Below are 25,884 nucleotides of genomic sequence, written 5' to 3'. Positions count from 1 at the left end.
AAAAAAATACAGAATCTCTATCAGCTCCGGGGCTGCTGTTCTGGCTGCTGACAATGACCTCTGACCTCTCTGTAGAAGAGTGTTTGTAGAGATCAAGAGTATCACACAAAATCCTGTGGAGTGTCTCCACAGTTTGCAGTCACTGTCAGTAGAGCCTGTTGCTATTTACACTCGAAGGACTGTACCATTGGGTCCCAGAGGTGGGGGGGTTGGTTCCGGGGGAGTTTCCTGTGGGGATGAGCCCTGGAAAGGGATGGGTGGTGGGGGTGGGGGTGGGGGGGATCGGGAGGTTGGATCCTAATCCCTCAGCCTCAGCTGCAGCACGGCCTTAGGATAAACTGACATGTAGGCTTTGGACATATGAAAATGCTACTTGGACTTTACCTATTTTTTATTTATGTTTGATTTGTTCAGAAGTCATTTTTATAGTAAGGGAATGCGAAAAGTGGTAAGACAACTTTTTTTTCCTTAAATGTTTGCTGCATTGTGCTATATAATTTCTTCTTTTGTCAGAAAAATCTGTGAGGAATTGAGAAATAATGTAGACTGAAAAAATACCTGTGGCGCCATGATTTATTTTCAGGTTTTATCTGTTGCAACAACATCAAAATGTAGCAACAGTTATTTTTCAGCCATCAACATTACCATGTATATAACAAAATTCATACATCTAATGAGGGACATCCAATCCATGAATAAATTCTCACTTCGTCAACCTTCAGTCACCCTCTTTAGATGTTTTGCTGCACATTGGACCATTTGTCAAATGCTTCAGCATTTGATTTTGATGTGTAGAGAGATGTGTAGGAAAACGATTACTCTCATATTGGTTTGAATGTCTTACGTGGCATGCAGGAGGAATCTACTGTCGCTGTAATCGGGATCTATTCAACGTAGCATTTTTTGGAGCGAAGGTATGGGCATGAAAATATCATAAGTGACATATTTGAGAAGGCCCAGAATGGCAATTCATGCAAACATGTTCCTAATAAATGTATCTGACAGGTCAGCAGACAGGTCGTCCCCAGAAATCACGGAGGATTGTCCTTTGACCTCTCGAGGTCGCAGAGGAGCTGAGATTAAAATGAACTCACTGCTTTGACAGTTGAGTTATTCCACCAACAGATACAACACATGTAGTAGATGTGGTCTAATAGATGCTTTTTTTTTTTTTTTTAAACCCAGTACATTTGAAATATCTCAGTGGCACTCAAACCTCTCACCCGGTTGCTTAGTGGAGCCCTGGTGGTGCAAACTGGTAGAAAAGGTCAGTAGGTTTTGCAACTGGACAAGCAATATTTATTGAGAAAATCAGGCTATACAGGTATGCTAATGACACCATATGCAATTTTGGTAATTTTCAAGCAAAAAATGCATGTTTTTATCCCCCAAAAAACTATTGGGGTGTTGGGTGCAAACACTGAATTATTTACCCATGTATGATAAAGCAAATCAGTTGTCAGGTTCAGATCAAACATCTGGATTGTAGTTGTAGGGAGGCCTTTTTCTTTCAGTCAGTTCTAAGAGAGAGAGAAACTAATAGTGCAGGTGTAATGGAGTCACCCAGAGGTACTGAAACGTCCTCAAAAAAAAAAAAAAAAAAAAAAACAAATACAAAAGAAACAAAGAAAAAGGATAAAATGCAAAATTCATTCATTACAATGGACACATCTGAGTTTAAAAAATGAATTATAACCCTTACTGTGGCAGATAATTGATAACATATTCTGCAAACAACTGTGGGTTGTAGAGTTAATAATGATTTTGTCCACACAATGAGGCTATACCTGGAAAAAAGTCTTCAACTGCTGGCCCCAGAGCAGCTCAACTGTACTGTGTGTCTGCATACAGCTATTCCTCCAAAGTCTGTTACCACAGCATTATTATGTAACTCCACAAGTGTGTATGGTTCCGTTTCTCTCTGTAGAACAAGCTACAGAAACTGATGAAGCAAAGATGACAGAGTTTGGCTCAGCTGAACTAATAAATGATCTGAGCGGTAAAAGGTCACTTGTGAAATTGAGATAGCTTTTTGTAAATTATGTTGTGACCTCTCTGCTTCCTGTTAAACCTCAGACTCGCATCGATTTTCATGATGCAAAGGGGCTCTTTGACTTTTCAACACCGGGGACGCTCTCAGAGGAAGGCAGATCATGACCTATTCAAACTCTGCACAGGCATAAATGCTGATTCGACATCTGAATTAGTGTGTGTGTGTGTGTGTGTGTGTGTGTTAGGGGTAAGGGGGGTCAAGTTGATACATTAATAAACACAAACACAGATCAATGAGTTTGAAGAGAAGGGAGAGGGAGGGAGACAGAGGGGAAAAGAGTGAGTACAGGCAGCCTTAGTGTTATGTAAGCGCCAGCTGTGTGAGTAAAGCCGCTGCAGCAGGATGATGAAAGCAACACCGCTTTCCTCAACCAGAGTGAGCATCCACCCTCTCACTTTCTCTTCTGGATTGTTCATGTATTATTCACGTTACTGAAGGAAAGAGCAAAAAAACCCAGCATGAGACGCTCAGCTGACCGTGATCACATCATGGTGCTGCAATTCCACTCATTCACTTCTGGCAACAAAAATGATTAATGCATACATTTTAAAACTACATATCCAAGAGCAGGAAATACATTTCAGTACTTCAATCCAGACCCCATAATCCACTGCTGCTATCATCCACCTCTATGACTTTCGTGATGAAACAATAATGTGAGGCAACAAGGGCAAAATGAAAAAAATCTTAATCTGGATTAAATTCGTCATCCTGGCTCCAAACCAGAACAGACCAACCCAAACCAAACCAACCATCCACTTGTCAGATGATAAAACTACAATTGTTTCTGGATGGAGCAAGTAACAGCCATTTGAAGAAAGTGACGCCCCAAAAATTTCTGGGGGAAAAAAATGTAATGGCACAAAATGCCATTAATTTTAAAAATATCTGTACTATTGACAAATAGAATGTTTTAACATTATTATGTAACTTGAGTCCTTGACAGATAAAATGTTAATATTTGCAAAGATTTCAGTCTTTTAGAGATATTCTGGAATGATGCTACACTAAAAGAGCAAGCGTTTTGAAATAGTGGTAATCAGTAGTGTGTCAAAAGTAAGAGAAACATGTCCCGTTCTTATAGCGAGACAATGTAACTTTTGAAAGAAGGAATAACACTTTTTTTCTAACAGATGAAAACTTGAATTCTTTAGCTATAAAACACACCCTTGGTCATCATAATACATTCTGGGGTTTTGCTGCTACGGCCTTACTTGGTCTGGTATGATCAGTAGCGTATGGCGGTTAATGTTAGTTAATATTAGCAAACGTTTGGATAGATATTGTTGTGTAACTGACATTATGAGTCAGTTTACTCACTTTATGACTCTCTCTACTTGTGCAATTATTGCAACTACATTTTAGCATTTACCATTATTAGCATTTTTTAGCTTTTACCATTGTTCTGTAATTTCCACTGTTAAAGTTACATGGCTAGCATTAAAGGTAATACTGTCAAAGTGCCCTTGAGCAAGGCTCTGAAGACTAGTTGTCCTGTGAACCTCCCAGTGTGAATGTAGCAGCAGAGAGAAGTAAAAACTACAAAAGCATCTCTGAGTGCACAGTTGGACCAGACTGGGCGCAGGAAGGTTAAATCAAGGTTTGTTTTATTTTACTGTTTAACAATTTGAGTCAGCTTCTCATGAATTGTGTGCTGTATTTGGCATTCAGCTATGCAGCTTGGTTGTCTGTCCCAAAATGTTTCTACAAAACGTCATCATTTGTTATCTCTAAATTCAATCAGAGGATCCAGCCATAGGCAAACAATTGCTTGATTTTGTAGGAATATGTGCCTGACTTCACTGAGCAAGTCATTTAATCATGTCAGTAATGCATGTGACAGCCAGCAAACTTCCTAAAATGGAATGTAATTTGTGTTATTGTCTTCCTATTGGTGCCTCTAGCCTCTGGTCACTATAAAAATCAAGATAGATCTGAATGTGTCATCGTTGTGGCAGTGCTATGTGATGGATCAAAATGGCGTCAGAGCATTTGAGCAGGGAGACGATGAGATTATCTGGTTGTGTGGAAGGACACGCAACCTACAAGGGAGACTGGGAGTTCTGAACCGCTCTTTCCTGCCTAATGACACTTTTCATTTCTGACAAGAATAATCCCCTGCATTTATTTACGACTTAAAGTCCATTACAAGTGGTAATAAATAACAGAAAACTGATTAGAATGACAGGAAAGGGAACTAACGCAAAGTAACAAAAAGCTAGACAAGACAGTGAACATAAACTGTGCAAGTGGAATTATAAACAATAAAGAAATGTCTTTTATAATTACATAACATATTGTAGGCAAATCACATACTTCTAGATTTTCTCTAGGTTTTCTAGGACTTTGTCCTTGGTTGAGGTTCAAAGGTCATGATGTGTCCTTAATGTTTTTATAATATGAATGAAGCCCTTTGAGGCTGTAATTGTGACTTGACTTGGCAGATCACAAGCTGTCCCAAAGGGGACTGTTGCATAGCAATGTCTCTGCCCTACAAGTGCATTCTTCTTTGCTGTTATGCTGACAGACTATTTGTGATGTGTTGTGTGCATTGTGTTTTAGGTTCGGCATGCAGCACTGTGCAAATCAAGAAAGGTAATAGTCTTTCAATGCAGCCGTTGAGGCCCTAAATTTGAGACCTAGACTCCTCAGAAGATTGAGCCACAGAATACCTGCAGTTTCCTTTTGACACCTTGAATCCAGGAGACTGCAGCAACACTGAGAGCAACTCACGGCTCCTTGGGAGGATTATGCCATTATAACTGACAACTTGAGCTTCCTCAGAGTACAACGGCTACAAGGCAACGTCAGTCCTGCTCCGCTTACACCCAGCAGGAACCATGGATGACCCCTATCACAACAACGTGAACCAGCAGGTGACAGAGGGTGGAGAATACACCTACACCCAGGATGGAGGAGGTCAGGACGGCTACCCTTACCAGACAAGCTATCCTCCACAGGATGAGGATGCAGCTAGCGATGCCACCGAGGGCGCAGACGATGATGAGCAGATGTATGAGGGGGAGTACCAGGGCATCCCCCATCCCGACGAGATCAAGGAGGCGCGGCGAGCGGCTCGGTTGGAGGCCAGGAGGAAAGCCCGTCAGACTGGGCAGCAGGAAGAGGAGGAGGAAAACCTGCCGGAGCAGTACGAGGCCATCATGGAGGACTGCGGCCATGGACGCTTCCAGTGGATGCTGTTCTTCGTGCTGGGCCTGGCGCTAATGGCTGACGGCGTGGACGGCTTCGTGGTGGGCTTCGTCATGCCCAGTGCTGAGAAGGACATGTGCATATCCAACTCTGACAAAGGATTGCTGGGTAAGTGACAGCAAAGGGAGGGAAGACCACCTTTAGAAAAAAAACTTTTAATTTCAATCAATTTTGTTACTGTGGATAAAATAGTTAAATAATAGTAAAATAATATTTAATAGTTAAACAAGACTAAGAGTTGACAACCACACTAGCGGCTCTCTGAAGCTGTACGAAGCACAACGGTTCTCTGAGCTAAATGCTAACGTAAGCATGCTCACATTGACAATGCTAACATGCGGATGTTTAGCAGGTATAATGTTTACAATGTCATCTTAGTTTAGTTTGTTAGCATGTTAATGTTTGCTAATTGGAACCAAACACAAAGTACACCTGAAGATGATGGGAATGTCATTAACTATGCAGGTATTTAATTAGAAACCAAAGTATTGGACAAATTAAAATTTTGACCTGAAAAATGGCGCTAGCATAAAAGTCATGGGATCACCAGAGTTATTACAATTCATCCTAAGGTGAACATGAATGTCTGTACCAGATTTCATGGCAATCCACCCAAAAGTTGTCAAAGTCATTCAAAAGTCACAAATTTCAACCTCATGGTGAAATTTAAACCTCATATCAGGGGATCACCAAAGTCAATAGAATTCATCCTCTTTGTACCATGAATGCCTGTACAAAATTCCACAGCAATCCATTCAAAAATAAAAAATTGCTGAGATATTTCAAGCTGGAACAAAGTGGTGAACCGACCAACAGCCTGACATTGCCATCCCTTGGACTATGCAGCTAGCATCGCTGAAAACTGATTTAGCAAACACATTTCTCCCAAACAGACAGCCTTTTGGAAACCTAAAAGACTAGCTAATTACAATCATCGGTCAAAAAGTTCCAATCTTTACCCTGAGAAGAGGAACTCATCAGTGAAATTATCTGCTGTTGTGCTTGGCTAAAAAGAAAATCCTGCATGTTTGGCTCTTGATGGCAGATGGTTGCAGACCACTGCACCAGACAGAAATATCAGCCAGCCACTGGGACAAATTAGGGAAAAAGGCTTGGATCGTTCTAGGCAAATGCAAAAATTAAGAACATAACCAACATTGTGTGTCCTAATAGAGTATGGGTCCATTGTGAGCCACCTGACTGAGTCACCAGATAGTGAACCTTGGCATTGGTACTACAAGTGTCTGGAAGTTGACTTGAGGGAGACTGCACCACATGTCAGTTGTTTAATTATGTTCGATACCAGTTGGAGAAATAAGAATGTTGAGCATTGGATATACTGTGTATTACGGATGGTGTGTCCTTTATTTCAGTTGCATGCTAGCTTCAATTGTTCCCAAATATTGTACCACAACAGTAAACATGGCAAAAAATGATACTGAAATTTGTATGCAGCATAGACCCAACTTACTGGGAAATGTACCTTGAAAATGTCTGTTCCTCACTTTCTGTGCAGGCAACTAAACTGCAAATTAAAGCCCCTCACCTTATTTCCCAGGCCTCGTGTGTAGCCAGGCGATGTGGCAGATTGCACATCGCTCATTTCATCTTAACAACAGGCTCCTGGGATGAGGCATTGCGAGAGATTGATGAGGAACCCTGTGGTGATTGTATTCAGTGTGTGTTCCCAGGCTAATATGGAGCATGTTGCTGCAGTCAGAGAGCCTGGCGGCCTGCAGCGCCTGGTGCAGAGCTGTCAGACACGCTTCAGGCCGCTGACAGGCTGTGGTAGCAGGAGGAAGGCCTGGCGAAAATGAAATCACAGCGTCTGTGCAGAGCGGAAGGGGAGCACTGATCATTGACTGAGAATATGAAGTAGATCTGCGGAATGATCCTATCTGATTCACGCTCATGCTCTGTTCACCAGACTCACGGGAGCGGAAATGTGTTTAATCTTAACCTTAGTCTTGGATAGCAGAATTGCTCCCAACGCTTTTGTTAAAAACAAGAGGGTTGATGCACTTACCTTTAATGGTGCATTTGTTTAATCTATAGAGTGAAAATACAAGGTGTAGGAGGTGTATTGTGGGAGACAGCAGTGCTAGAGACAAAGAAGACAACATTCTGGTTTTAAATCCCAGGCTTGATGTGGCTGCAGAGATTGAACCAACTATCTCAAGGAAATTGCTAAACTTGCAATGCGACTAATGCATTTATGGAATAAAACTGGAATTGCAATTAAATGCATAAATTATGAGGTGGTTTTATGATGCTTCCCTGCTGCTATTTAAGGGCTAATCTAGAATATCTTTGGTGCTTAGCATTCATTGCTGCAGTGTATTTTCACTGTACACCCCCAGAAACCACATGTCAATCAAGCAAGATCCTTTTGATTGACTTTTTGCAGGTTTCTAGAGATTTTCTTTTTCGCCACTGCTCATGCAAATTATCCAGCTTTTCCTCTATTTACTCCAAACAAACCAGAAGACTTGGTCCTCTGGATTGGTTTGCACCAGCTTGACATAATTAATTGTGTGTAAAGTTCTTTGAAACTACTAACTAGTTTCAATCGGTTGATTTACTAAATTGGGTTATACCATTGAAACTTCAGGAATGTCTTAGCTAGTAAGACTTACACAAGATTTACACATTATGTCAGTAATGTGTGAATCGGTTGCTATGAAACATCTGTGGCGCTGTCTAATGAAAAGCAATGAACAATGTTAACAGGAAGCACTTTAGTATCCCAGGCTGTAACTTCCAAAAACAACAGTTTTAGGAGGCCTAGCGACATATTAAAACTTAGCGACAAGCTAGTTTAGAGTGAGTGGGTAATATCTGATTATGCTAACGTAATCAAAGTCATTTGATAATTTAGTCTGATGATATTGGCATAATATTTTGTAATATGAGATATAGGCTGCTGTTTTATTTTTGTTGATTATAAATTAATGTCTTTCGAGTTTACATCATCATAAAACACACTTTTGTCTGACAAGTGTCAGGTCAGATGTGTTGACCATATCCCATTAATTTACCTCTCTCTCCACCTCTTTACTTTTACTCTGTTAAATCTAAACAAGTAAAATATTAGCAAGCTAACCGTTAGCTTGTAATATATCAGCTGCTAACATTAGTTTTGTCAGTTGGTTCAGTTAGTGCATCCTATTTTAAATTAGTGATGCATAAAATGTCCACTTGGTAAACACGTTACGTTATAACTCGGCTAAGTCTGAACTCATGAACAACTGGTGCAACCGGCTCCAGGCCACAACTTTCCTTCACTGGCTACAAATTCAGTCAGTGCTGTTTTAGTCAATCTGAGATAGAGAATATCAGAACTGACATAATAGGAAAATGGAGCAGATTATTACTTTAAAGCTTTTCACTGTTAAACCATTTTGGAAAAACGCTGCCAGGTGTCCATTGTTCAGTATTCATAAAACTCACATGTTATATTCACATGTTACCCTGTTGTTTAAGTAAAGAAATGTAGTGGTGAGCTTAATTTCTTGTATCTGGTGACAGTCATCTACACATACAGAAAAGCCTCACATCTGTTATAATTATGTACACAGGGTTAGTGTTTCTTTAGACAGTACATATTGTTTGTTGTGAATCGATTCATTGTCACTTCATCTTGGTGTGCTAAATGCACTAACAGTGCTTTCAATTTTAAGTCTACAATAAAAAAAAAAAGATTTCTTTCCCCTCCAGGGATTCAGTGTCTTCACTGTGCTCAAGGACACTTTAACAGGCAGATAGCTTGTTGCTGCAGGGGTTGATCCTGGGCCTTGATCTGAAGGACAGGCTTTCTAATCACAAGGCCACCCTGTCAACCTGTCCATGTACATATCAAAGGCATATACGTGGCCTTAGGCAACAACATGGCCAAGATATTAGGTGACATGTTAGCCTTCACTCTTTGTCTCCCGGTGCCCTGGGGAGTCTCTTGTTGAATGAGTTAGGGATGTGCAGCTTGGCGTGTGGAGCGCCGGAGCATTTGTATAGTCTAGTAATCCACAGGGAAGGTGCACACTATGGCTCCACGTGCTGTTAAGCTGCTTAGTCGCACTGTAATTAGGGCTGTGTGTAGTAAAAACAGAGCACGCAGGAGGTATGGGTCTAAAAGTTTAAACAACACTGTGAAGAGGATGGCCGAAGTTGTAGGTTTGAGTCCTGACACCGACAGCATGGGAGAGCATATTACTCTCCCCAGAGACATAAAACAGAAGTACATAATCATTATTATCTTCTTGTTGCAGTAATGGGCAGCATAGTTGGTCCCTCTTAAGGAGTGTTGCCTTACGATGAAAACAAAGGGCAGAGTAGACCTCCTGCCTAGTGAATGCTGGGATAGGCTAGACATGCTGTGACATGAGTAGGAATCTGCAGGTAAAATGGGAGAAAATTATTTTTGCATGTAATCAAAGTAACAATAAAATGTCAAGAAAGAAAGCTCTGACAAGACAACTGGAGCAACACGTATCGCATGTGAGCAAAGCTGAAAGCAGATTTAAAAACATGGAAGGTGAATATTGTGGAAGTGAAGCAATCTAAGACGCCTCAAAATCAGTATGACCATTATTTCTCAGTCAGCTTTCTGGGAATGCTATTATCATCCTAAATATATTTTCTCGGTACGTCATTATGAATATTTGGAAATGTTGATCAGGGCACGCATGTAAGGATGCGTCACACTGAATTACAGAACAAAGTGTGATGATTTCTCTCTTCCTCTATTCTCTATTCCTGTGTTCATACAAGGGTAAAGGAAGCCCCCTTGTGGAAATCCGGACACTTCAATTACAGCTCCACTATAGTTATTCCTTCCAATGATGTTTGTGTGTATGTGTATGCATGCAAATAGTATCTGTAGAGTCTACACTGTGTGTTTCAATGAGGTCAAGTGCGCATTATGGGAGTAAAACATGTAACTTGACTAAGTGTAAAGGTCAAATGCCTCCAAATGAGGTTTGTGTTTGTGTGTGTGTATTTGCAGGTCTGCTGGTGTATGTAGCCATGATGGTGGGGGCGTTGGTGTGGGGGGGTCTGTGTGATAAGATGGGGAGGAGGAAGTGTCTGATCTACGTCTTGACCATCGACCTGGTCTTCTCCTTCCTGTCCTGCTTCGCTCAGGGCTATGGCTTCTTCCTCTTCTTCAGGTTCTGCTCCGGCTTTGGGTGAGACACATTTATGTTCACATGTACATCCACAGGCCTCGCTCATCGACAGGCTTTTATTATGACTGACCTTTTCCATAGATAATCCTTTTAGTGGAAGCGAGCGCGTCTCTAACATTTAGGGGAAAATGCACATCCCTATATGTGTATTGGAAGATATGTCCAAAATAAGATACATGACATTTAAGTAAGATGAGTAATGGGTAGCACTTCCATTAAAAGTGTGGATCTTTAGGAACAGCTTGAGGTATAGGCATTTCTTTATTATACCACTTAAAACAAGTGAATAACACTCTTTCCTTGTTTTTAATTTGAGTTTTATTGCTGATTTCCTGCTGTCGCCAGCACTTTTGTGCTGTGCACAAATTGATTTTGCAACTTTCAAAGACACATTTCTTTTGACAATGATTGCAGCCTGAGTGTACCCAGACCTGCAATATTGATGTTTGAGCTTTTTTCTAAGCCAAAAAATACAAGGTCACCAAAATAAAACGTTCAGCTGTTGCCGATTCACTGTGATAATGAGCCCCATGTTAGTCATTAACACTCACATCTGCAGAAGATCTGTGCCCATTTTGCTGGCTTCACAAAACATAAAGAGCAGGCAGACTGCACACCCCCGTATAAGGTTTCTCATCATAACAAAAACATAGGGAAACTTCTAAAATGCCAATGATTGTCTCGATGTTAAGCGTACTGTAGTGGTATTGCTAAGAGTTTTGCTGACCTTCATGTAATGTGACTTCTCTGCTGCACATATATGGTTATTTTCTCACTGTTTTTTTTTTAAGTCTGTTTAAACAAGTTTAAGTTGGCTATTTATTTGGTCTGAAAGAGTCAGTTTACCCAAGTTACAAAAAGGTGCTGTCATCAGTTTTCATAGGAACTATTTCTTCAGTAGAAAGTAGTTCCAAGGAAAACTGTTCACAGCAAGGTCTGTATCCGGGGAATTGCGTCTAAAGACGCATTGTTGTTGAGTCTTTTATATGTTATATTTAATGTTTTGAGCACTGCAAATTATTTCCATGCACCTCCAATGTGTTGGGGTGGAGGCAGAGACAGACATACAAATGAAACCACAAGTATCGGCATAGCTAGATATCAGTAGTAAGTGAGAATGTACATTTTTGTGTCATTTGGGTGAACCAACCTTTTAAAAAAAGATACTTCCAGTAAAGTCATCAGAGTAATGAGCTTACAATCCTACATCACTAACATTAACCAATAGTTAACATGTCAAAGACCAGATATCACAGCAGAAGATCCTCTAAATCCTCAGAGGATGATGGACAAAATAAAAGTCTCTATAAATATTTTAAAAAGATGGATTCGTCTTGCGATTCCTTCCCCAGAATTGGCGGCTCCATCCCGATAGTTTATACCTACTTCACCGAGTTCCTGCAGATGGATAAACGTGGAGAACACCTGAGCTGGCTCTGCATGTTCTGGATGCTGGGAGGCCTGTACGCCTCCTTCACCGCCTGGGGAATCATCCCTCACTATGGTATAACGCTGACTCGCATAACCAGACACACACATGTACAGTATGTAGACACACATGAGGGCACACAAACATACTGTGAATAAATTCAGAAGACAGAGATAATATACTTATTATTTCACTCTTATCGAATTTTAATTCACTGCATTTTGTTGTTTGATATGTGGGACTTTTTTCTTCTCAGTCTGCATGAACAGCAGGATCTGGCTAAATGGATTTCTTAACTCCCTTTTATGCTTGCTAATATGCCTCATTGTGAGAAGCTTTCCCAGCAATTAAATATGAATAATTCACATTAACATAAGTAAACATTTTGCCACCATCAGGAATTGAAAAATAATTTAGAAAATGACTCATGCAAAAATAGACACATTGGTGCATAAAATAAGTTTTGCAACAGTAAAGTCGTGTGTTTTGTTGCACTACAGTAATGTATGAAATATTAACATGCTCTTTACCGCATGGTTTTCCAGGCTGGGGCTTCGCCATCGGTACAGAGTTCCAGATCCACAGTTGGAGATTATTTATTCTCGTGTGTCTCTTCCCGGCGCTGGCTGCACTTGTCGGAGTCATCTTCATGCCGGAGAGCCCTCGTTTCCTCCTGGAGGTCAGATCCAATGTCGCCAGATTAAAACACACAAGATTAAAATATGTTAGGTTTTATTGTCTTCTTCAACTGCAAAACATAAAAACACATTTATCTCTACTGCTAATACAGGATAGATTAAGAATAACCACAAAAATATTGAGACATACACTCCCTATCCTAATATGCATCATGTCAGTGTATTGTAGTAAACATGAAGCTGTGATTGGTTAAAAATGTCGAGTCATCAGCTACCACAGCAACATCCCACTGCTGTGCAAAGGTAGCGAAAGGCTGCTAAGGCGCCACCAGAACACCACCCACCCCTGTTTCTTATCCAGGACATTGTCAGACCTTTAACCACATGTGGTATTGTATTTGTATGTTACAGCAGGGCTGCTCCAACATGTTCATATCACACCCCCGAACTATCACACATTTCCCCACCTGATAAGAGGCAGACCTCATGGGAACATTGTCACTCAACTGTATCTGACTACACTGTATGTGGGAAATAAATGTGCTACAAACCCCGAGAGGTTTCACAGAACACTCTTGAAATTGGTTATGCAGACATTCATAGATAATAGCTTGTATGTATGTGGGTTGGGGTTTTTTTTTTTTTTTCAGAATGCCCGACATGATGAGGCGTGGATGATCCTGCGACAAGTTCACGACACCAACTGGAAGGCCAAGGGGGAGCCAGAGAGAGTCTTCACTGTAAGCCTATATTTATAACAACACTGCTGTTTTGCCCAATCACTCACCATCAATTATCTAATTTAGCAGTTCATTAACTAAACAAATGTGACTAGAGGCTGTTACATCTGGTCCTCAGCTGTCACAAATAACATAAACTATTGCAATGTTCCATTCAACTGTAAGCCATGATAGCAGGCCAGTATGCACAATTTTGACATGCCCTAGCAGGAAAAGCACAAGTGTAATTAATACCATTACGGCTGCAGTGCATTTAGGTGGCCAGGGCACTGCTGTTGTGCAATGACAATAAACTCAACTTTTTGAACATTATTAGGTGGCCTTATGAGCACCACATGTTTAAATATCAGTGTAAATGTTACACAGACGCCCTGAGAAAGACAGCTTGCAATTTGAATTATTTAAAGTATGTAGTATGTAGTTTTCTTTCCTAAATATAATTTTTCAGGTTTTCATTAAACCCTGTTTAAAAATCTTTCAATGAACTAATATGTTCCGAATGTCTCTTGAAACAGTCATGCAATGAAGGGTAATTGTAAGTTATTGTTTGTATGTCTAAACTCCTCTCTCTTTGTGAAGGCGACCAACATCAAGACTCCACAAACTCAGGAGGACGAGTTCATAGAGATCCAGAGTGACACTGGAACCGCCTTCCAGCGCTGGACCGTCAGACACATGACCATGCTGCAACAGGTCTGCAGATCACTCCTACACTACACTAAAACAGAATAGAAAATTAACTTTGCGTTTGTCTTACTTAAGCTGAATGTGTTTTCATCCCCTTTTTCCTGCAGACCTTGCATGTCTATCTTAATTGTCTGTCTGTCTGTCTGTCTGTCTGTCTGTCCCTCTTTCAGGTGATGGCTAACATAATGTCACTCTCAGCTCCAGAGCTCAGACTGCAAGGCCTCTTCCTGGTTATTGTCTGGTTCTGCTTGGCCTTCAGGTAGCAACAATGCTATTCAGCTTGAGATTTGAGGCAAAAACATCCTAGTAGAATACACTTATATCCTTACTGGAAGATTTGCAATCAAATCATGCATTTTTAGAATATTTTGAAAGTGGATATTTGTTAGTCACTGGTAATGTTAAAGGCCCAAATCACAAAAATACAACAACACATTTTATCACGTACCCCTGTGATAGTATCTAGCTATGCAGATCATTTTGCTTTCATGTGCTCAGGTTTGTATGTTTCTATGTGTATCAGTTACCACGGACTGGGAGTGTGGTTCCCCGATATGATCAAATACATGCAGTATGAGGAGTACGAGTCCAAGGTCCGAGTGTTCCACCGAGAACGGGTCGAACGTTTTCACTTCAACTTCTCTCTGGTCAACCAGATCCACCGCGAGGGAGAGTACATCCATGACAAGTACGTTTCCTCAACACCGCTCCTCTATTATATTTGTATTCACTTTTATACTACTGCTTGATGAGATTTCTTTCCTTTCATTTAGGTTTGAAAACATTGAGATTAGGTCTGTGAAGTTTGAGGACTCTCTGTTTGAAAACTGCTACTTTGAGGATGTCAAGTCAACCAACACATTCTTTGAGAATTGCACCATCAAAAACACTGTCTTCTATAACACAGGTAAATTAGTATGAATGATTGTAATAAAATTGTTATAGCGCTTTTACACTGCTGGTTCCTTAAAGTCTGGGGCTCAATAAACTCAACTAATTAATGGCATAAAATATATATTAAAACATTAATGCTGCCCTAAAATAGTCATCTTAGTCAAAAGCATTAACACTTTACATCATGTTAGTCCTTCAGCACTAAGAGGAGAAATCTTCTGTTTACAGCCTAGTGTAAAATATAAACCAAAAACTGTTAGCATCGCCTCCTTTTATATCCCTCTGTTCTCTCCAGACCTCTGGCAGGAAAAGTTCAAAGACTGTCGAATGGAGAACACCACCTTCCTCCACCCGAAGAAAGGCTGCCATCTGAACTTCCAGGATGAGAACGACATCGTCATCTATCTGGTCAGCTTCCTGGGAAGTTTGGCTGTGCTGCCGGGCAACATCGTCTCAGCATTGTTCATGGACAAGATAGGAAGGATCAGAATAATAGGTGAGATCAGCAGAAAATGTACATGCAGTATAAGTACAGTAACCCTGGAGAGGTGGGTCTTTTGTGTAGTTTTTGCCAAACCTGTTTCTCTCTTTCTAGGTGGTTCTATGTTGGTGTCGTCTGCCTGTACTTTTCTGTTGCTGCTAAGTTTCAGTCAAGGAGCTGTAATATGTTGGCAGTGTCTCTTCTATGGCGCCAGCGTGGCAGCCTGGAACGGACTAGAGGTCATTTCTGTGGAACTCTATCCCTCCTCTAAAAGGTACAGTTGGAGCACCTTGGTAGCCAAACGGTTACAGCGCATGCCACGTGGCCACACTGTCGCAACTGTCGACCTTTGTTGCATGTCATTCCCCTCCCCTTGTTTCCTGTCTCTGTCTCTATCCAATAAAGGCAACAACAACAAAAAAGCCTCCCAAAAATATGTTTCGAAAACATAAATAAATAAAGGGTACAGTCCAACTCCATCCCACTGGTAAAAGGTCCAGTTCATCTCTACCTCTTCCCTGTAAGGTTTGTTCCAATTAACCATTCGCTAAACCCCTCACCCAAACAGCAAATGTCCAATCATAGCTTAGCAACTGTAACTAAGCACCGCAGGCTTGCCAAGCTTTGAATTTCTACACATTTAGAAGTGGTGTGCATGAGGAAGTGGTAAGAGAGATAATCTGTATCTAAAGCATCTGACGGGGGGTGTCTTTCTTACCTTTCCAAACCATAAACACAAGAGAAGAATTAAACAGTGTGTTTATCTGTGTTTATCTTACTACCTACAGTAGCAATATAGGGTAGTGCTACTTCCAAAGCCAAGCAGCATGTCATTTGCTAACCACGTTATTTTGTGGGGTTGCGTTTGAAAAAGCCCTATTCAGGACTGAAACATCCACTGTGTGAGAGCCTAGATGCCACTATATCAGAGTTTATTAGTTTAACATTAGTAGCTCTGTCCTGCTCTTTATTTGGTTTGGAGAGGTTTACACTCTCAGCGACTCAAGCCGAACGCATTAACCAAGATGGAGGTAACGTTTGTCAAACTCGTCAGTTAGTTCATCCTCAAAACCCTTTCTCTCGTGAAAGTGAAACATACTGTTTCAATATATGAACAGTAATACATCTAACCTGTCTGTCCAAGCATGTTTTTCTACAGTAAGCAAACAGGGTTATGTTATGTCTATCTTCTGCTGCACTATAAATAAAGGCAAAAAGCCAATAATAATAACAATAATAAAACAAATAGTATAACATCAAATCACAAAAGTCGTGGTGACGGAGTTTCAACCAACACACAGAGTTAGCATTAACTAATTAATTAGCTAGGTTATTAATTACAACAGAACAGTAAGCTTGACAAGCATAGCAACAGTAACTAAGGGGGGTGGGACTTTGTGAACAGTCAATTTAACACCTCTGTTAAAAGCTGCATGCCAATTTAACCTCTGCCCTAAAAGGTATGCTCTACTCCACACTACTCACTACAGGACAGTTCTGCCTCTCAGCTAAGAATTTAAAAGGAAATCTCATTCAACTGGACAGAGACAATAAGTCATCTGATATGATGATTTCTTTTTTGCTGGCACACTTGCAACTTTTGCATTTTCACAATTTTTTTTATTTTTTATTCTTGAGTCAGATAGCAATTCACTCTCACCAAGAAAAAAAATGACCTATTCAATTCATCAATCGGTCATGTAAAGTTGCGCATCTAATTTTTCTCTGTCTTTTTTACTTTTGCAGAGGGACAGCGTTCGGTATCCTGAATGGGATTTGTAAGTTTGCGGCCATCATTGCCAGCTTCATCTTTGCAGCCTTCATCGGCATCACTAAGATCATCCCCATCTTCCTGGCCTTCGCCGCCCTCGTCTGCGGAGGGCTGGTAGCTCTCAAGCTGCCCGAAACCCGGGAGAAAATCCTCTCTTGAAAAGCCAAACTCCTGCAGCCTCCAGGCCTCAACCACAGTATAGCGTTTTGGGAAAGTATCTGCTTAAACTGAAATGGAAAGACAAGGAAGAAAGGCCATGCTGTGTTAGCTGTGTGTATGAGTCTGCCATGGTTATATGGTTAAAAATGAAAAACCTGTCTGGTTGCCTATGTGAACCTGTGGTTGCTTTTTATTCTCTCTGTAAGCTCCTCAGTCTGCCCAGCATTTCTGTCACATTGTATAAAACTTGTTTGTCATCTACTGCCCATCCTCTATTCACAAACACACACACACACACACACAGTGTAGCAACATTTGTTTTAAGGTTTGTGTAAAAGAAAGATTAATATGAGATGAAATTGTGTCTGTACTTGAAAGGTGATGTAGTTCATGTTACCATGTTGTGCTTTGATTTCATTCCCTGTTGGAAAAAAAGGAAAGAAAGAGGACTAGTCATAACTTGAATTGGATTTGAATCCTGTTGTATTCACTGCCGAGGCTCAGCAGCGATTTTACTGCTGGTGTTGTTATTCAGAGAAAATGCCTCTTTCGTTCACCCATTCTTTATTTATTCTGCACTGTCCTGTGGTGTATACTGTATAGTCTTCTTTAGTTCACATGTTGTTGCTTGGTTTGTTCTCTCTAGACATAAACATGGATTTTATTATATGTTGGAGTTTTTTATTATTTTATTGAATCCACAGCTGTTTGTTTCTCCCAGCTGATCCAAATCCAACCTGAACAGCCGACCGGATTCAACCCCCCGTTTGTCGTCTTGTCCTCGACTGAGACGTTGTGTCTGTTCCTAACTGTAGCGCTGTGTTCTGTAGATGGTGATAATGTAGAATCAGAGTCTTATCTGTCACATCCTGCCATGACAAAGTGTAAGGAATTGTTCTGTTTGTTAATGAATTTATTTTTTCGTCTTTTTTCTAAAAAAAGAGAACGATTCAAAACTGTTTTGATATGCTCTCATTTTAACGTTCTGAAGAAGAACAGTTTTACAGAACCTGCTGCATTTCTGACAACACGTGTCAAGATTTCTAAGGAGCATGTTACTTTTTTGGCATGACTGAGCTGTGTGTGTGTTTGTGTGTGTGTGTGTGTGTGTGGTTGTTATCCACGTCTGTGAATTTACTGAAACTCAATAGTCTGACTACCAATACTATATTTGTTGTTGTACATACTGTAGACCTGTGTATATTAGTTGTATAATAGTAGCTCCGTCATGACTTGAATAAAGCTGAGGGCTTATGATCCAGTTTCCTTATTAATAATATGCAGAATGTGCAATGAACATTTGAAATGAGTTATAAACGTTGAATGTTAGAGAATGTCAGATTTGACTTTAAGAAATACTTTGACATTCTGGGAAATATGGGAGGTTAAAGGAGAAGATTAATAACACCCTCATATCTGTACATTAAGTATAGAGCTAGAACCAGAAGCTTAGCTTAGCATAAAGACTGGGAAAAAGGTAAACAGCTAACCTGGCTTTGTCCAAAGGAAAATTTGCCTAAAATCTGCACCTGTGACTGTGTTCAGACAGCATGCGAAGCAAATTTTAGAGGCAGGGGGATTGCATACAAAGTCAATGGAAAGACATGAATTCACCAATTGGCGCGAAGATGCATGCGCACAAATTGAAAATGTTTCAGTTTGAGTAAAATAACAGAAAGAACTTGGCTGGTGAGTTCTGAGTTTAGTCAGAGCCTGACGTGAACACAAACACACACAAAGCCACACTCCCACAGACATGGTGTGTGTGTGTTTGCTAGCCAGCTTATAGCTAACTGTGTACAGGTGGTACATTGGCTGTTTGGGGCGAATAAACGCAAACTTTGCGCAACTGACGCTTCATTTTCTGTCTGAACACACAAATCTCACTAACACGTTATATTTCATTTGATTAATCCGTACCGAAACCGTAAAAATGACAGTGGGTCTGAGTCATGTGCCGGACTATTTCCTGGCTGGGCACAGTTAACTTGTTTTTAACTTTTGGACAGAGCAAGGCTAGCTGTTTCGCCCTGTTACCCGTCTTTATGCTAGGCTAAACGGCTGCTGGCTTATAGCTTTATATTTACTGTACAAACATGAGAAGTGGTATTGATCTTCTCATCTTTTTCTTGGCAAGAAAGCGAAAAATGCGTATTTCTTCCTATTCCTTGACCTGACCTGACACCTTTAAATACATGTAATGTATAAAATGAAATCACAGAGGATGTCATTATGAATTTTCACTGTTGTCCTCATGTAAAGATGGCAGTGGGTCTGAGTCAGGGCTAACAGAAAACATTCAAATTCAATCAGCGTCATTCTTGCTCTGAAACAGTCTTGACCTCAGATTGCTTTCTAGAAACATGCTATATTTCAGGCATGATAGCAGTGAGTGGGAGCTGAATATAACTGTTCCCATGTCAGTGGCAGCTGTGTGTGTGTGTGTGTGTGGGGGCTGTAAAAACATGGCAGCATGCAAGTGTGAGCAAGTGCCGGTAGTAGGAGGATGTGTTTACTCTGGCTGAGGTGTGAAAGACACTCTGCTGAACTGTCCACCAGGTTAATCTGGATGTCAAAGTAGAGGGCAGCTAACAGAAGACACACATATTGTCTCTGGAACTAATGCTTTAATATGATCCACTTTGGCTTGAGTGAGATTTGGCCGATGAATAACTTAGATTGACAATGGATAGGTTTTTTTTTAGGGGTCTGGAATAATAGAATATTATCAAGATTCCCACCAGGTCAACAGTCAGTTCCTGTTCCCTACTTCCTGTTTCAACAATTTAACTGAATTCAATTAATTCTCTTAAGTTGTTCTGTTGAATTTTGTTACGTTCTGGGAATGTCAGTCTCTTACAATTAGATGAAATTTACTGTCCACCTCCAGCTGACCCCTCCAGTTCCAGCTATGTTTCACACCTAGGGTGCAGAATGTATCCCCTCACCTGCCACCTCACTCACTGGCATGCATACACACACACACACACACACACACACACACACACACACACACACACACACACAGAAGCTTTCAACATACCTAATATTTCCACACACATTTCTGACAAACCTAAAGTGATACTGTATTTACAACTTACATTTTATTTTTATTTGACCAGGACTTAATGTGAAGCCGTCCGAGACTCACCAAGAGTAAAATGTAGCAGTGGTCCCGGCAGCAGAAAAAAAAACACTTTTACCAACCTCAGTGCCCACTCAGCAGAGGTTCCATCAGAGGTTTAGGCAAGAAACCACAGATCACTGACTCTTGTGGTCATTTGTGATGGAACTGGGAAAGGTTTGTGACATCTTCATGTTCATGATGCCTCATCTTTGTTCGTGTGCAGTGGTGAACTAACTACTGCAGTGTGCACAGATATAAACGGGTGACAAATGAAAAGAAACAGCAACATAGTGTCTTAAATGCTGCTTGGCAAAGATTCAACTGGAACTCTACTGGAGAGGTGAAACAGCATTCTTGCAAAAGAAATTCCCTCATTTGGTGTTTTGATGATGGTGGTGGAGAGCGCTGACTAACATGTCGCTCCAAAATAGATGCTCAGTTGGGCTGCGATCTGGTGACTGTGAAGACCATAGCATACAAACATACACCATATGCATCAAAATCATTCAGTGAGCCCTCGTGTCCTGTATGGAAGCATTTGCATTTGTTGTTTCTCCACTCCTTTATTCATTTTTTTTCTTTAATTAGCCTGATTATAAAGACTGAAACCATCTTGTGCTATGGTTATGAGCAAATGCTTCAGTGTAGAGGAACCAGTAACCGTGAAGGTTTTTCCTTCCGCAGGGGCCAGAAGTCACGGTGATTTAACAACATTTTTCTCTGTCAGAACGCCAAGTGTGCTCAGCAGACAGAAACTATTTTCAGAGTTCAATTTCAATAAGCTATTGGTTATTTCATTATGAATGAAAAAGAAGAGCAAAGCTTCCCCAGAGAGAACTCAGTTCTCTTCTTTTCCTTCCATAGAAAAGAGAAAGAGCCAAAATGAGTTGGTAGCAGTACAACTACTAGCAGCTACAGTACTTGTTATAGTTTCCCAGAGAGGCCACACTGAGGTACAAACAACAGCTTTTTTGTTACTGTTGTAGCTGAAATGGGTTCCCAATAGAAGAGCTAAAAAGGCAAAGACAGAAATAAAGTAGATCATTTAAATATTATAATTGCATTGTTCCTCAATTTCCCTTATACTGATATCTACTGATTTACTTTTTATATATAATCATTTTTGTATACTGTATATTTAAATGCGTAAATTAAATATATATAAATGTTACTACTACTCACTACTTTGACAAGATCTTTGACCTTTTATGATCTTTAACTTTGTCGTCGACTGTTTCAATTCTTTCCTCCGATTTTTTTTTTCTTTGCTGTGTCACTATTTGCCATGACCCGACATCCCCACAGGAGGATTGAAAATTGAAATTATGTTTGATTTTATTCCAAGCAGAGGGAGCACACTGGAGGTCGCGGTGGGGTTGATGGACTCTGGAGGCCCAGACAGGTGGCAGGCAGCCCAGTTTCAGAGCTTGCTGTGGGTGTGTGTCCACCCAGAGGTGCCAAACTCCCAGCCAGGCTCCCACAGCCTCACCTTGGTCAGGGTAACTGGCAGGGTCGCACTGCGGGTTCAACCCCAGTTCACCCTGCCCTCAGCCTGACACAGCACGCATCTTACCATTAGGCTTTGTTTATGGTGTCATGTGTTTTATGTTAAGTTGATTCATATTATACACCTTGTACACCTCACCACCTCTCACTATTCAACCTATTTTTCATTATTTAGGTTCCCTGGAGCTGGCAGGGCTTCAGTGTTCTGGTCAAAGGGGCCCCAAGCTGAAGAACACCCTCTATAAACTCCAGACCAACGTTTTAGACAGCTTTGTTTGTTTCACTGAGTTTTTTTTTTTTTTCCCATTATCTGATTTGCTGCAAGCCAGTTGTCTATTAGGGACGATAAAACTTTGACAGAAAAATCCCCTGTGTTGAATAGGGATGGGGTTGATGACAGGTTTGATGTCGAGATGATTTAATAAACAACATTGACTCGAAGGAAAACAAAACATGATGAATAAGAGAACAGACAGATTGAATAGTTAAAAATATTGGCTGCGTGCAATCAGACTGAATGGGGAAAACAGTGAAAAGCATAGATTTGCTGACTCTGCATTCACCCAGACATAACACTCCATAAATATTTAACTTGAGAAGGTAAGTTTTGTGAGAAGAATGAATCCCCAATAAACAATGGATGAATTTTACGGGAAAATATCTGTATTTAAGAATTTATTTTCTCAAAAATTCAAAATATCCCATCTCTAAAGTGTTCTAATTTGACCAACCAAACACCTAAGCTCAATACAGTCCATGTCAAAGTATCATAATGTGCTTCAGTACTGTGCCAAAAATCTCTGAAAATGACTTAAAGACTAAATAGAAGATCTGATGTTGAAACCAAACATTTTCTGCTGTTCTACACATAGAGAGGCCGAGGGTTGAGAAACACAGGTACAGAGAGAGGTTAGCAGCCACGCTATTTTCCAGCATTCCTGGTTCTCACAGCTGAGGTGTGAAGTGACGCCTCCAGACTCATCAGTTCTCATCAGTGTGAAACCATCACACCTCCGCTTTAACCGGATAATGCAGGTCATTATGCTTCATTAAATGTATTTACATTTACTACATTTACATTTTAGCCACGTAGGACATCGGTACCTATCCAGAAGCACATACAACAGGAGCAGCAGTAGAAGAAGCTTCCCCTCCAAGATAAAGATAAAGAAAGTGAAGAGTCAGAGATCACAGCTCACGCCTGACTTGCTGAAACTATAAAAAGATCGTGTTGGTGAGAAGTGGTGGGATATAAAGTGGAGGAGATCAAGAGAAGGGCAGAACGCACTGATGTCAGGTTCAAGGTTGGAGCGAGGTGAGGAGGAAGAAGCAAGAGAAGGGAGTTTCAATCAGGACAGGATCATCTCTGCTCGCCTAATAAGAAGAAATCTCCTGACTTTACCTGTTTACGCACATCTAAGAATCATTGATAATGTTTCTCAGGCACAAACCGGGCAGTCTGCGGTCCCCATTTTTGTTTTACTAGATGTTCTGCACTGGGCCCAGAATTGAGTAGAATCATGAATAGTCACTGACACGCAATCCAAAATCTAAACTCCAACTTTCAGGTAGCCAGCTAAATTGACACTCAAATAAACTCCCTCACCCAGTCGTCATGTCTCCAACACCCACAAATCATTTAATCAGCCACACACCGGCCAAAACATGAGGAGTCGAGGTGTGATTTCATGCAGCACCACTCATGTTCATGTAGTTTGGTGTATGCTGGCAGCGCAGATCCAGAATCATTCATCTCTCCAGAGATGAGAATTGTGAGAAATTAAATTCGTTCAGAGGGAGACATACTACATACCTACAGTAAGCTTTAATGAAATTGTTAACATTACAGCATCTGGATTCATCCATTGAATCTGGAATATATAATGCAACATAACTGCATTTTATTGTACAGGCTTGTTCCCCATATTTAGACCCTGAGGTTATGTGCTTGTACCTTGGATTTTTATGCATTGCTTCTACAGATTGTATTTGGTGGTAATCAATCTCAGTTTCATGTTTCTTTTCCTAAATTTAAAAAACTTTCAACTAATTGTGAATGTCTATGATTATTGGTGGTAGGATTGTATTTTAGACACATCTGTGCAGAATCAAGTTTATAAAGTTTATATTTGGTCACAAGTTGGAAACAATACTGAAACATGTGCTTAATAAAGATTATAGGAGTATTAACTCACAGTTTCCCATTATATTGTCCAGTTGGCTGACCAGTGTCTTTGGCTTTAGTGTTAAAAAGTGAATGCGAGAGAAATCAGATCATTCAAAACAAACCCTGTCCCTTAAACATGTGCAAAATGCATCTGGGTTGCTTGCAGGGGCACAACCCCAAAAAGCAAAAACTGTTTATTGTTTTGAGCAGGAGTCAAAATTCACACTCCTGTAGCTGAACTTTCCCAGACACAGAGGAGAGGGAGAGGTACAAGGTCCCAGTGAAGGAGTGTGTGTGTGTGTGTGTGTGTGTGTTCAGGGGCCTCTGCCTTAGTGATGGTTTGTGAGAATCTGCGGAGGTGTCACTTCACACCTCTGTGGCCTGGCCTGGACTTATAAACCAGTGCAACAGAGCTGAGCAGCACTCACAGCCTCCCAGTCTCTCCAGTCAGACCACCGAGACCCTCCACACAACATGGATACCTCTGTCCCTCTGCTCGACTACGACCTGCAGTACCAGTGGTGCTCCGACTCGGACCTCTCTAGCATCTCCTCACTAGAAACCCTCTCCCCTGTGCCGTCTATGGACTCCAGCCTCTCTCCGTCCTACCAGCAGCTGCCACAGTCCACTCCTAAGGCAGCTAAGACTGGATATTCCCAGACCCTCAAATCCTTGCCCTGCTCCCTGTCTGGACGTGGCCGGAAGACGGGCCGAGCCGCCCGGATCCGCAGCAAGCAGAGGGAGAGCGCCAGCGAGAAGGAAAAGCTGAGGATGAGGGATCTGACCAAGGCTCTGCATCACCTCAGGTCCTACCTCCCGCCCTCGGTGGCCCCCGCCGGACAGACTCTGACAAAGATAGAGACTCTCCGCCTCACCATCCGCTACATCTCCTACCTGTCGGCCCAGCTGGGCCTCAGCGAGGAGGTGCTGTTTCAGAGGAGGGAACAAGGAGACACCTCGGCCAGTGACACCTCCTCACCTGACATCCTCAGCTACTTCCAACACGGCCCCATGGGAGGACAGGAGGCCCAGCTGCAGAACCAGAGCCTGTACACAGCTCAGTGTCACAGCCAGAACACCATGCTGCATTCTGGGAGCTGCGGTTTTGGAATGGATCGGTACATTGAAGAACCTCAGAGAGACATGAGCATGGATACCATCCTGCAGTCACCTCCAGCAACACAGCCCTCCTGTCAGGTATGTGAACATTTACTCATTATCAATGACTCTCTGAATTCACACATTTTGCATCTTTTTGAAACAAAATTTCAAAATGCTAATAAAATTTCCTGTTGATTTTTTTTAATACAGATGTGTGGCAAAGACTTCTGCATGCCGTTGGTTCCCAGAGAGTACTGGGGTTAAACACTCCAACACTGCGCCATCATCATCCAACAACAGACACAAACTACTTCTCTGTTTTTACTGACTCACTGTGAAACGAGTAATTTATTTGAAATATATATGCTATTCTACATTTTATTTATTTTGTCCTGTGAAATGTTCCATGTAAATATCGATATGTCTAACAACTATTTTTATATTTCTTTATACCACTATTTATAATAAAATTTTAAACTGTCTCATCTTTTCTCATCATTCGAAGCTTTGTTCCCATGATGCAGTTCAGTTTCTCTTATTCACCATTCAGACAGGTGATTATTATGTGTGTTCTTTAGGTTTGGAAACTGCGGCTGAAAGTTGAGAATAAGGGGGATTGTAAAAACGACGGTTGCCGGTTCAAATCCCCAAACTGACACAAAATGTGGTCCTGTGAAATAAAGGGTTAATTCCCTACACTTGTAATATACTCTTGAGCAAGGCACTTTACCTTGTGGT

At 41.0% G+C, this 25,884-nt stretch overlaps 2 protein-coding genes across 2 annotated transcripts; both read left to right on the top strand.

Annotated features, from left to right (window-relative positions):
- Positions 1 to 306: 306 nt before the first annotated feature.
- Positions 307 to 18,502, top strand: sv2ba (synaptic vesicle glycoprotein 2Ba). The gene is made up of 13 exons (XM_044204365.1): positions 307 to 448; positions 4,616 to 5,371; positions 10,266 to 10,446; positions 11,799 to 11,950; positions 12,421 to 12,554; positions 13,164 to 13,253; positions 13,833 to 13,946; positions 14,111 to 14,199; positions 14,464 to 14,628; positions 14,714 to 14,847; positions 15,130 to 15,330; positions 15,430 to 15,589; positions 17,062 to 18,502. Exons 2-13 carry the CDS (start codon positions 4,894 to 4,896, stop codon positions 17,243 to 17,245), a joined length of 2,082 nt encoding a protein of 693 aa, XP_044060300.1. The 5' UTR covers positions 307 to 448; positions 4,616 to 4,893; the 3' UTR covers positions 17,246 to 18,502.
- Positions 18,503 to 24,166: 5,664 nt separating this feature from the next.
- On the top strand, positions 24,167 to 25,614 carry mespba (mesoderm posterior ba). Its single transcript, XM_044195496.1, has 2 exons — positions 24,167 to 25,242; positions 25,357 to 25,614. The coding sequence occupies exons 1-2, from the start codon at positions 24,520 to 24,522 to the stop codon at positions 25,408 to 25,410; spliced, it is 777 nt and encodes a 258-aa protein (XP_044051431.1). The 5' UTR covers positions 24,167 to 24,519; the 3' UTR covers positions 25,411 to 25,614.
- The last annotated feature ends 270 nt before the right edge of the window (positions 25,615 to 25,884 follow it).

The sequence above is a fragment of the Siniperca chuatsi genome, linkage group LG1 (assembly GCF_020085105.1).
Source record: "Siniperca chuatsi isolate FFG_IHB_CAS linkage group LG1, ASM2008510v1, whole genome shotgun sequence".
NCBI classification, from domain to species: Eukaryota; Metazoa; Chordata; class Actinopteri; order Centrarchiformes; family Sinipercidae; genus Siniperca; species Siniperca chuatsi.
Note: the sequence above shows the minus strand (reverse complement) of the source record. Positions and strands in the feature narration are given on the sequence as shown.

Bases quoted from the DNA above. Each gene is read 5' to 3' on its own strand.
- sv2ba (XM_044204365.1), top strand. From the start codon at position 4,894: ATGGATGACCCCTATCACAACAACGTGAACCAGCAGGTGACAGAGGGT. The intron at 12,555-13,163 runs GTCAGATCCAAT...TTTTTTTTTCAG, and splicing joins GCCCTCGTTTCCTCCTGGAG to AATGCCCGACATGATGAGGC. The intron at 15,331-15,429 runs GTGAGATCAGCA...CTCTCTTTCTAG, and splicing joins AGGAAGGATCAGAATAATAG to GTGGTTCTATGTTGGTGTCG.
- mespba (XM_044195496.1), top strand. From the start codon at position 24,520: ATGGATACCTCTGTCCCTCTGCTCGACTACGACCTGCAGTACCAGTGG. The intron at 25,243-25,356 runs GTATGTGAACAT...TTTTTAATACAG, and splicing joins CAACACAGCCCTCCTGTCAG to ATGTGTGGCAAAGACTTCTG.